Source organism: Telopea speciosissima, chromosome 5 (assembly GCF_018873765.1).
Source record: "Telopea speciosissima isolate NSW1024214 ecotype Mountain lineage chromosome 5, Tspe_v1, whole genome shotgun sequence".
In the NCBI taxonomy this organism is placed as follows: domain Eukaryota; kingdom Viridiplantae; phylum Streptophyta; class Magnoliopsida; order Proteales; family Proteaceae; genus Telopea; species Telopea speciosissima.
In genome coordinates, this window is record NC_057920.1 from 64,110,089 (window position 1) to 64,122,694 (window position 12,606).

At 45.2% G+C, this 12,606-nt stretch overlaps 1 protein-coding gene across 1 annotated transcript; it reads left to right on the top strand.

Annotated features, from left to right (window-relative positions):
- Window positions 1-3,784: 3,784 nt before the first annotated feature.
- LOC122663260 (UDP-glycosyltransferase 88F3-like) lies at window positions 3,785-5,233 on the top strand. The gene has a single exon (XM_043858945.1). It carries the CDS (start codon window positions 3,809-3,811, stop codon window positions 5,231-5,233), a length of 1,425 nt encoding a protein of 474 aa, XP_043714880.1. The 5' UTR covers window positions 3,785-3,808.
- Window positions 5,234-12,606: the final 7,373 nt, after the last annotated feature.

A 12,606-nucleotide genomic window follows, 5' to 3' on the forward strand; every position in this document is an offset into this window, starting at 1 on the left:
CTCTTTAAAGGTCCTATTCTTTCTTTCAGCCACTCCATTCAATTCAAGTTAATATGGGACTGGGATTTTATGTATACTCCCATTATCTTCACAAAATTTTAAAGGCTTTGAGTCCTATACTCAAGTCCCTCGATCTATCGATCCATAGTCACTTGATCTTTCTTCCCAATTGACTTTCTACTTTAACCTTATAGGACATAAATGCATTTTATGCTGTCCTTGGTACTAATGAGAAACTTTGGTATACCTAGAGAATCCATTAATGAAGGGTATAAAGTACATTTTTCCATCCCTCGAGTCATGTGACCTAAAGTAACAAAGGTCACTATGAACTAGGTCTATTAGGTCACTTTGTCTTTCAACCTATTTATGATACTTCTTAATTAAGGAATTGAACCACCACATATATAGGACATTTGTGCAATGATAGTTTAGACTTACCTTCTACAAGTCTTAACTTGAATAACCATAGTTTAGACTTCCTTCTATAAGTCTTAACTTGAATAACCTTTTAATGTATGGGGTGCACTAGGGTGTCCTAATCTACCATTCTCTAAAGCATAAGACTCAAGAAAATAAGATGACGATGGAATTCATTCATAATATTACCAACACTCAATATAAACAGTTCATTTGATACATATATCTTTCCCATAATTATGTCTCTCTTCATGATTATGGCCTAATTGGCCTCAAAAGTTAGTTTCAATCCAGGGGGTCCAATGTTCACGTACATGAGTGTATGTGAATGACTCAGCCATTCAGATGGAGCATTCCTACAGAATAGATTCTATCTGCACAACTGTGAGTTGTTCATGTACGTAAACATTCCCTGCACACATTTCAGTCGTGCCTTGTTGAGGAGATCAAGAGCCCAACACCAAATTTTGGCAAATTTCAGGAACATTTAGCACATCCGTCACCAAATTAAGGGTCTTCCCCAGTGTAAGCTTTAAAGTACTTTGACCCTTGCCTATTACCCTTGAGGTTTGAAAAATTCCGTCACTGGGATTCAACAGAATGATTTGGAGTTATTGGATACATTTTCTCTTTCATTGGTTAATGATATCTTATGCTCAATAGCTAGAGTTGCATTTTTGTAATATATTGCATTTGTAAAATAGCATCCTCAAGTACAGTTCTAACAATAAACAATAGCTTAATTCATATTTAATTCGTCTTTGTGTTGACCTTTTGTATACTAATAACCTTTATGTGTTTTTTTCTTTTGTTTTTTTTTTTGGATGAAAGTGTAATCACTCAAACCACACATCAATCCCAAAAGGTTAATCGACTTTTAGAACCTTGGAATGGCGGATATACACAACACACACCACACTCACACATTCGATGTGGAACTAAATCCGTACATCCCTTCTTCTTTTTTTGAGGAAAGTGTAATCACACAAACCACACACCAATCTTAAAAGGTTAATCGACATTCCACAGTCCTAAAACAACCCTTACGCTATAGCGCAGCTGGATAGAGGTCTCATTCTCTCTACCTTTTTTGTGCTTTACCTTTATCTTTATACAGTATATCGTAGTGCCTCTGTCATATGACTTGGAATGTTGTAGTTTCATACCAAATGAATATGAAGTTCGATTTAACCAGATGGATCAGGGTGCTTAACACCTTCCTTGATCATAACCTGACGCGAACTCAATCATTTGGTCAGACTACTTTGAGAGAGTTAATAATTTTGTTTGTAGGTTTTAAACCCTAATCTAAGTAGCGACTATATGTCATTTTGAACATTAAGATCCTTTTTGATCTACCATCCTCACAACTGCCAACAACCTACCAATATATTTCATATAAGTGGTATATATTAATATCTCATTAATTGTTTGAGCTAGTTTTGTATAAAGGAAAAGGGAAAGTTTTCATACTGGGGCTGTGTAAGTCGTGCATGTGAGAGGGTGAGAGTTTCAAGACATTAATTAATGGGTGTGGATTTATGACTCTTCCAATTCTTTGTGAGAGATAACACGACCGTGCATGCATACACAGCAGTGTATGAAAACTTTCCCCTAAAATAAATAATCCAATGACTATAATGGCACCATCCAATTAAATGTCAGATAAAAATTAAAATTTCTGATTCAATTCTATCTCTCATTCTTGGATGTATAATAAGATACACAATAGATCCGAAGTATATACCATATAATATGGTCCAATTTACGTTGGAGCTGTCTCCTCTCACTTTCAGTTTCAAAAAAGAAATTCTTTTAAAATATTATTTTTCTTGGCCCCTACGATAAAGACACAAACCCACATGATATTAGAAAGTTAGGTCAATGCATGAGAACCATGAATCCATTGCATACGGATACGGGTGGGTCCAAGGGGTGCAGAAAAGTTGAACCCAAGGACCTATGCTTGAGTTGAATGCATTTGGACTCAATGAATCTGGCTACAACCACTCTTACTCAATCACTGACGCGGTGACACATGTCAACTTTGAAGGTCAGGTTGGCCCAGTCGACCTGGATCTAGGGGTAACCTAAGTCGACCAATGAGACAGTGGGTCAAAACGAGTCGAGAATGACCCGAGCTTGAAGTGCACCGTTCAAAGTGATCTGGGGGGAATGACCCGAGATTTAAGTGACCGAACCGATCTTACTACGACCGAGAGACAATGCACTTGATGATGGCAGGATTACTTCACCCAGGACACGCGAGCCACGTGAGCTAGGGTCATGCGTCTGGGATGACCCTTCAGGACAAGTGTCAACTCAGGTAAAGCTCCACCTACTCATCCCTTAGATCGAAACAACAGTTTATCGACAGCAGAAGCCTATGACGATCCAAGGCACAAAACCTATAAATAGCCAGATACCCTACAGGTAAGGGGACGATTCTACACTCAGGTTTCTAAATCCTAGAGTTTATCTGTGTTTGAGATCTGATTTAGGCATCGGAGTTCATTTCATCGGCTCAGATCGGCACTCCCTCAGCCTAAGCTTGTTGTTTTGCAGGACGATTTGCGATTCCAGATTAGCAAGACCAGATCACGCCATAACAAATCTTAACGTATAAAGGGAATAGGATTAGTGGAAGGTTTTTCCTACTATTAATGTTTCAGTTTCAGCTAAACTCATACATTTGCAGCCAAAGACCAATCTAACTCCTTACTGGGCAAACTTTACCAATAAACAACAATAGGGGAATTGACACGCAAATTACAATAGAAAAGTCTACCTCCACTTCCATAGTTCCATATATGGGTTATTAATACATACTATTAAATCTCGTCTCGAAAAGTTATTTCGATCAGATCAAAATTTTGTTGAAATTTTGTCAAAACATTGTATTTTTCCTATGAATTTTATTTAACCATTTTAAAATGTAAAATGGCGAAATGAGCGACATATCGAAATGAAATAATCGAAATTTCAACAAAACGTAGGGTACATTTTCAAAACCGAAAATTCCAAAATTTACAAAACGAGATGATCAAAATTTCCAAAATATTGGATTTTTTTCATTTCTACTTATCATCTCGTCTCAAACCCACCAAAATATCCAAAATTTCGAGAAGATTGTGAACTATGGCTGTTATACTTTAGGTTCACGCACTTCTAGAAGCTTCAAGCTTAGAAAAAAAATCGACGAGTCATAATAGCTGATTAGTTAAAGAAAATCATATGAAAGACTTTCAATACTGACGAATGCAGTAATGGTTAAGCATCATCCACTTTGTAGAATGTTTTAGTTTAAATTTCCCCTTCTTAACTATTAACCAAACCAACCATAGGAAGAGGAAGAGGAAGAGGAGGAGGAGAAAACTAAGGAAGAAAAATGGAAGGCACAATAGTGTTATACCCGATGATAGGCATGGGACACCTTGTATCAACGATGGAGCTCGGCAACCTCATCCTCCGCCACTACCACAACCGCTTCTCCGTTACAGTCCTCATCGGAGAGGGACCTCAGGACCCTCCTGATGCCACCGCCTTCCTCCACCACATCTCCGAAACCACCCATTCCATTACCTTCCTCCACCTCCCCTCTCTCCCAACCAATCCTGCTTCTCCTAATGGGACCCTCACACAAATCATTCGCCTCCACAATCCAAATGTTCGCCAAGCTCTCCAAACCATCTCGGAAACCTCCATTGTTCGAGCTTTTGTCATAGATATGTTTACTACCCCAGCCCTCACCGTGGCATCGGAACTTGGAATCCCAACTTACTACTTTCTCACTGGCGGTGCTGTCTTACTCTCCTTCTTTCTTTATCTTCCAATCATTCACAACCAGACCACTAAGAGCTTCAAAGAGATTCCCACCACCCATTTCCAATTCCCGGGCTTGCCCTCCATGCCGGCCTCATACTTGCCCGAAGAGGTGCAGGATCGAGAGCACCAATTCTACCTTGACGTCTTAGACATTGGTTTAAACCTTCGCAGATCAAAAGGAATTCTGACGAACACCTTTGAGTGTCTTGAGTCAACATTGATCAAAGCTATCACTGATGGGCTCTGCGTACCAGATGCTCCAACCCCACCTGTTTACTGCATCGGACCATTGATAGCCAGTCCTAAAAATCGAAGTGGAGAGGGTGATGAAGCTGTACATCACTGCTTGTCATGGCTTGATGCTCAACCAAGTGAAAGCGTCGTGTTCTTGTGTTTTGGAAGTGGAGGTGTGTTCTCAGCAAAACAGGTGAGGGAGATCGCTATTGGGTTGGAGAGGAGCGGCCAGAGATTCTTGTGGGTTGTGCGCCAGCCGGTCTCTGAGGACAATAACAAACACTTGGCGTGGGAACATAAAGACCCAGATTTGGAGACTCTGTTACCTCAAGGCTTCTTGGATCGGAACAAGGAGAGGGGTCTTGTGGTAAAATCGTGGGCACCCCAAGTTGAAGTGCTGAATCATGAATCGGTTGGTGGATTTGTGACTCATTGTGGATGGAACTCTGTTTTGGAAGCGGTGTGTGCAGGGGTGCCTATGGTGGCGTGGCCTCTGTATGCTGAGCAGCGTATGAACAAAGCATTTTTGGTGGAAGAGATGAAGTTTGCAATGCCAATGGAGGAATCAGAAGATGGGTTAGTGAGCGCAGCTGAGGTAGAGAAAAGGGTGACTGCGTTGATGGAATCGAAAGAAGGGAGCGTGCTTAGAGAACGGAGTCGGAAGATGAAGCAAGAGGCCACGGCTGTGTGGTCCGAGTGTGGCTCTTCTCTGATTGCTTTCAGAAAGCTGGCCGAGTCATGGGTCATTCAATAATCGATTATATTCGGATGGATTCGAATAATACTTTATCCATTGACATCTTTACCTTTTTTTTGATGAGGAGCGTTAAGGTTGAGACTTGAGAGTTCAATAATTACCCTTTCTTCTATTTTTCTTAGTCTTTCATTTTCTTACAGTTTTTATTTCGATTGTTTTTTGTATTTATTTTAATAGATATGTGATTCCATGCATCACATTGCATGAAACAATAAATATAAACCAATAGAAAAATATAGGAAAAAAAATCATATTATCTTAATTTATAAAATTATAAAAATAAAAAACTTGATTGGATAGAAGAATACAAAGATATATGTCAGACATTTTATTGTCGTCAAATTGCTAAACGAATCGGATAATAATCAGTCGGATATGGGGATTATTATATTCGTATCCGATTAGTTTTCGAACTGGTTCAGATTTTTCTAAATGGTACGAACGCGGATCAAATACGGATTTTTGAATATTGGTTGACATCCTTAATCTGAGCCCTCATCAATCAGGAAATCAATATTTTAGTATGCAAATTTCAATTTTTATTTGGGTAATTTACACATACCACCCCTGAGGTTTAACGAAAGTATGATTTTATCCCTCAGTTTTGGAAAATTCTACGTACCCCCCTGAGGTTTACAAACGTTAACAAATAAATCCATTCCGTCAATTCATGACTACCAGTGTTAAAATCAAGGGGTAAAGTTACAAAAATACCCCACCAAAAAAAAAAAAAACCCTGCAACTCATCTTCCCCAAATCGATTGGGGAAGATGAGTTGCAAATATCCCTTTCTTTCTCTCTCTCTTGTCAAGTTTTAATGGATTCTTTTTTTCTCTTTTTGAATCCAGCAAGAAAGAATCCTAGAAACCAGCAAGCAATCGAATGGTTAGTTCTGAAATCAAGGACTGGCAGTAACTCGAGCACATTTCAGGGTGCGATTCTGATGATAGGAGAAGCTAATGGGGGCAGGAACCTGGAATTTGAGTTGCCCTAGGGAGGTGATCTGTTTCATGAAGTACCAGGTCGAATTGATTGGCGTAAGAGAACTCCAACAAACTCAAATCAATTTCAGAAGTACCCTAAGGGTTCTTCTTCTTCTTCTTCCTCAGTTCTCAGTACTGAATCCTCATCATGTGTCCAATTTCTTTTTATTTTTCTTTGAATCCGTTTCAGAAGAGGAGAAATGAAGCGAACATTTTGAATATTTTTTAGTCAAATAAAATTGGAAAAGAGAACAATTTACAAATACATAAACCTTGGAAACAATCACTATCTTTCTGGGTAGAAGATCCTTTTCCTTTATCAAGCTTTTAATTCAGTTTTTTAGTTTCAGTTACGATTTCAGTCTTTCAGCTTCCGCTTTTCCCAGATTCCAGGGCTCACTTGACTTTTGGTCCTCGTGACCCACATGAAAAGAATTCAAGAAACCTGTAGAAATCTCCCTTGATTATCTTTCTAGTTTTCATCATTGATTTACACTGCCTTGCCATTTCTGTCCTCTTTTTCTTTTGCTGAAAATTGAGGGTCTTCCTCTCTTCCTCATTGTTTCTTCTTTTTCTTCTTTGTTGGACAATTAATTTCTCTGGATTTGCCTTTCTTAGAGCTCTTAGAATTAAGATAAAGAAAACAGGAGGGTTTTTGAAAACAAGAGAAGATTTTGAATTCTGGGTAGTAGATTATGAAGCAAGAAAGTTAGGGGGTTGAGGAGAGAAAAGCAGTGAATTGTGATTAGTGAGCGAACGATTGAGAAGATGAAGACGCATCATCATTTACCAAAAATGGATTCAGAGCAATAGGGATAAAATTACGGGTCATAAATTCACTGGCGAGATGTGCTGGAGATTTTTTCCTATACTATGAGCACCCAACCCTAGACAACATTGTATTTATAGCAACACTTCGCCACACTCCTTAGTCCTCTCTACTTCAAACTCCACCCACTTTCTTTTTCTCCTTCACCACACAGAAAGAAGAGAGTAGTTTTCATGACTGGTGGCAGAGGAACCACCAAAATAGGAATTCCGCAAAAATTCCCCTACCTTGTTTTTGTCAGCCAAAAGGGCTTCCCTGTGGAGACTTCCCTTATTTTAGGGTTTATCGCCATACTTGAAATTTGATCCTTGATTGGATTTTGAACTTTGGGAATTGCATAACCCTTACGTGTTATCGCACAAGGATACCTGCAACTCATCTTCCCCAATCGATTTGGGGAAGATGAGTTGCAGGTTTTTTTTCTTTTTCTTGAAGGGGTATTTTTGTAACTTTATCCCCCTATTTTAACACTGTTAGTCATGAACTGACGGAATGGGTTTATTTGTTAACGTTTGTAAATCTCAGGGGTGTATGCAGAATTTTCCAAAATTAGGGGGCAAAATCATACTTTCATTAAACCTCAGGGGTGGTATGTGTAAATTACCCTTTTTGTTTTAGGTTTACAATTACCCATCTAGTGTTTGAGCTCTTCCGGCAGTAAATGGTGAATACTAGTGTTAAAGACAAACAACATTTCGTCGTGACTTGTGAAACATAACAACCATTCGTTGTGACTTGTGAACCCTAACAAACAAGATAAGATGTGAGAGAGAGAGAGAGAGAGAGAGAGAGAGAGAGAGAGAGAATACTGATCCGGATACCTTCTCCCATGTAATCGAATCTTTCTTATTAGGTCACAAAGTAGACGAAGGCAACGGTTCTATTCCTCACCATTAGGTCACTCTGTTGAAAGACGTCATCGACATATTATTGAAATGGGTCTCACCCTTCTTGCCCACAGTTCTATTCCTCATTATTATTGGAATTTTGCTTTTGAGGCAGCGATTTATCTCATCAATTATATGCCATCTCCAATCCTTATTACAATTTTCTTCGTATTTTTTGGTGTCTTTGCTTTCCCTTTCTTCACCCCTACAACAACCATAAAATGCAATTTCGTTCGTCTCCTTAGGTCTTCCTAGGTTACAACTCTTCTCATGTAGGATATAGGTGCATATATCTCCTCATTCATCATGTCTAAATAGCCCATCACGCACGTTTCGATGAGTCATTGTTTCCCCTTTCGTGTCCCTCCATTCTTGGTCCTACTTCGTCGTCCTCCTCCACATCTTCTCCATGGGTTTCGGCTCCTCTCTCTCCCCCCCCCCTCCTTCTCACTCGGAACCCCATCAATCACCGTCGCCAGCACACTCACCGTGTTGCGTCAAGAAATCGTCGAGCAGTCCTGCGAGTGCCGTCACCTGCAAGTGGACCAAAGGGTTCAACAGAGAGAACCGGTGTGGTTCCGGCCTAGGGCTCTCCGATGCCAAAGTTAGATCTCCTGGCGCAAATAGATGAATAGTGATTATTCAGTATGAGTTTAGATATCCCCCATGGGGTTGTGTACCTTTGCCTTTTATAGTAGCATATGGCGGTGTGGAGAGTCCCCGTTTGATTGACGATTGTGCCGTTGAGTGGATAGAGGCCCTGGGTAGCGGGGCTCTATCCGATTGGCCATCTCCCGCGGGAGGGAGTGTCTGGTGGCATCGGGATCCTTGGTGGATAGATATCCGCGTGTGGTGATAACGTCCTTGGTGCTTGAATCCGTCTGGATGACGTGACCTCTAAGGGTCTAGAGTCCTGGTAGTGACATGAGTCTTAGCGATACGATCGGGGTCGTAGATGGGTGGCCCCCACCTCGGGTGCCCATGATCTTGCGCTGGGTGAGGCCGCGCCACAGTGAGGAGGCCGCGCTGGGTGAGGCCGCGCTGGTGAGGTGTGAGGAGGCCGCGCGGGTGAGGCCGCGCCGGTGGTGAGGCGCTGGTGAGGCCGCTTGGGTGAGGCGTGAGGAGGCCGCGCTGGTGAGAGGTGAGCGAGGTGAGGCTGGTGAGGAGGCCGCTGGGTGAGGTGTGAGGAGGCCGCGCTGGGTGAGGCGTGAGGAGGCCGCGCTGGGTGAGGCCGCGCTGGGTGAGGCCCGCCTGGGTGAGGCTGTGAGGAGGCCGCGCCTGGTGAGGCGTGAGGAGGCGCGCACAGGTGAGGCCGCGCCCCTGGTGAGGAGGCCGCGCCTGGGTGAGGCCGCGCCTAGGTGAGGCTTTGAGGAGGCCGCGCCTGGGTGAGGCCGCACCTGGGTGAGGCCGCACCTGGGTGAGGCCGCGCCTCGGATGTGTGGCCGCGCCCGAGTAGTGGCCGCCCCCGAATGGTGCTGGGACTTCGGTTCGTTCCCCTTGGCTATGGGGCGGGTCGTCTATGACACGTGGCGGTCGTTGATTGGCCCTGTGAATATTGGATGTATCATTTGCCCCCCACTCTCTTGGGATAGGATGTCCAAGAGAGTAGGTGTCTTTGCGGGTCCGCTGCGAATAAACTTTCCTGTGGGGTTTGCCCGTAAATCCACTAATGAGGTAGGAGAGGTTGGGGGTTCAAACCTTACCTCCTACACTTTTTCTTTTTGTTTTTTGTGGGTATATGTTCCTTCCTCTCCCTTCTTCTTTCACTTCTCATTTCTCTTTCTTACTTTTTGTCTCCCCTTATGTTCTCCTTTAATTCCCCCTTTTTGTCTTTTGTCCTCTTTTTGGTGCCCACCATGTGCTTGTTTCTGGGTCACCTCCACTAGTATCCACTTTGCTTGATTTTGGGTCCTTGTGTTTGGGTTGTGTTCTCTTGGTGCCCTTGGTGCCTTGGTTTGCTTGGAAAGCTTGAGTGGTGCTTGGCTTGAGTGCCTTGGCTCTTGTGACCTCTATCCCTTGATTGTGCCTCGTGGTGTGGCTACGTCATCGCCGTGTGCTTGTCCTTCCGTGCGGTCACTTTTTTTCTGAGGTAAATCGATCCCCACCCCTTTTTTTTTTTTTTTTTTTGTAGGGTGTCTCCTCGAGGCCGCGCTTGAGGGGTGTGGCCGCGGTGAGGCCGCGCCTGCTGGTGTGGCCGCGGTGAGGCCGCGCCCTTGCGGTGTGGAGTGGCCGGGTGTGGCCGCAGTGAGGCCGCGCCTGCGGGCGTGGCCGAGGTGAGGCCGCGCCTGCGGGCGTGGCCGCGGTGAGGCCGCGCCCTGCGGATGTGGCCGCGGTGAGGCCGCACCTGCGGGGGTGCCCGCGCCTCGATGAGGCCACGCCTGCGGGTGTGGCCGCGCCTGTGGGTGTGGCTGCGCCTTGCGAGGGTGGCCGCCTGGCTGGCCCCGCCTGGGTGTGGCCCGCGCCTTGCCGGTGATGCCGCGCCTATGGTGGCCGCGGCGTGGGTGTGATGGACCCTCGCTCTTCTTCCCTATTCTTCCTCTTGTATGTGATGGATCTGCTGTTTATATTTTGCAGGTGACATTCCTTTCATTTTTCTTGCCAGCTTCGGGGAGATTGCTTTCTCGAGTAAGTAGTTCGTTCCCCTCTTGTCCTTCATGTCGTTCCCGGGTGACCTTGGCCCTGCTTCAGTCGGGGTTGGATCTTCAGAGGAGCGTTCCCCCGGATCGCCTTCTTCGGTGGGTACTCCGCCCTCTATCCCCTCCCCTAGTGATACTGATGGACGAGTGGGACCTTCTAGTGTCTCCGGTCCCCGTAGGGATCGTCAGCCCTCTGGGGCGGCATCCTCAGCTGCCGGTCCTGCTGATAGGTTAGGCCCTGTTGCTAGCATCTTGTCACCCTCTGACTTGGTTTCCCTCCGTGAGGAGTTTCATATTCCCGCCGAGGTCATGTTGCGTGCCCCTGGGCCTAGCGAGTATGCCTTCTCTCATCGTGCGGGGGAGATCTGCCTCTACCGTTCATTTTTCCTCCAGGGCCTTCGCCTTCCTATCCCTCACTTTGTCGAGTTGGTGTTAGAGCATTGGCACCTCACCCCTGGGCAGGTGTTGCCCAACTCTTGGAGGGTGATCTTGGGTTTCTATGTCTTCTTCGCCCGCCTGGGGCGTGCCGCCACTGTTCCCCTGTTCTCCCACTTTTATCTGTTGAAGAAGGGGAACCATGGATGCTATCACTTTGCTCGCCGCGTGCTCAAGGGGTCCTATGCCTCTGTGGAGCTTCTCACGGGGATCACTAGTCACGTGAAGTATTGAAGGGATCGCTTCTTTTTTGCCACGGTCCCCCGATGCCCATTACGATGTTAGGGAAGTTATTGACCTCAAGAGGGTCAATCGGGGGCTTGAGTGAGTGATTTTGAGGGTGACTCCCTCAGGCGTGCTGGGTCGCGATCCGTTCCACGTCCGGGAGTTGGACTCGGAGGCCTTCTGTCTCTCGGAAGTGAGTCTGGTAAGAGTATTGTCTTTTGTACTTGATTGGCATGTTGGTATTTGAATGTATGTGTCATCTGATTGGTCGGTCGATCTATGCAGTGGATACGCGTCCGGACTTCGGGAGGCGCTGTGGGTGTGGCACTTCGGGTGTAGGTGTGGTGAGAGCGCTCCGGTGTTAGAGGTGGAGGCTGCCCTGCCGAGGGAGTCTTCGCTGCGCGTCCTCTGAGGCGGACATGATGTCTTTAGCTGGGTCGGAGGTGACCCACCACTCTGTGATCCCTTGACCTTACGGTCGTCCCGATCCTGTAGACGTCTCAACCTTTTTCCTTTTTTTTTTTTTTTTGAACTTGAGTTGTAACTACTATGACTTTTCTATGTGATCGCTTTTGCTTTTCTTTGATTGCCTTGTCTCTTGGTGATTGTTTGCGCGTTGATGCTCTCTGACCCTTGATAGTCCTCGGATTTTGGTAGTGACGTCGTGCCTTGGTGATCCTCTGACCTTGGGGGTTAACGCCTTAGGCGTAGAGCCTCAGCGGTGGCATGGCGCCTTAGGCATGAAGCCTCAGTGTTGGCATGTTGCCTTAGGCTTGACGCCTCGGTGTTGGCATGTCGCCTTAGGCATGAAGCCTCAATGTTGGCATGTCGCCTTAGGCATAAAGCCTCAGTGTTGGCATGTTGCCTTAGGCATAAAGCCTCAATGTTGGCATATCGCCTTAGGCATAAAGCCTCAGTGTTGGCATATCGCCTTAGGCATAAAGCCTCAATATTGGCATGTCGCCTTAGGCACGAAGCCTCAGTGTTGGCATATCGCCTTAGGCACGAAGCCTCAGTGTTGGCATATCGCCTTAGGAATGAAGCCTCAGTGTTGGTTGGCATGTCGCCTTAGGCATGAAGCCTCAATGTTGGCATGTCGCCTTAGGCATAAAGCCTCAATGTTGGCATGTTGCCTTAGGCACGAAGCCTCAGTGTTGGCATATCGCCTTAGGCATAAAGCCTCAATGTTGGCATGTTGCCTTAGGCAGGAAGCCTCAGTGTTGGCATATCGCCTTAGGCACGAAGCCTCGATGTTGGCATATCGCCTTAGGCACGAAGCCTCAGTGTTGGCATATCGCCTTAGGCATAAAGCCTCAATGTTGGCATGTTGCCTTAGGCACGAAGCCTCGATGTTGGCATGTTGCCTTAATGTAGT

What these genes read in the sequence shown, in the direction of transcription:
- LOC122663260 (XM_043858945.1), top strand. Translation starts at nt 3,809, where the DNA reads ATGGAAGGCACAATAGTGTTATACCCGATGATAGGCATGGGACACCTT.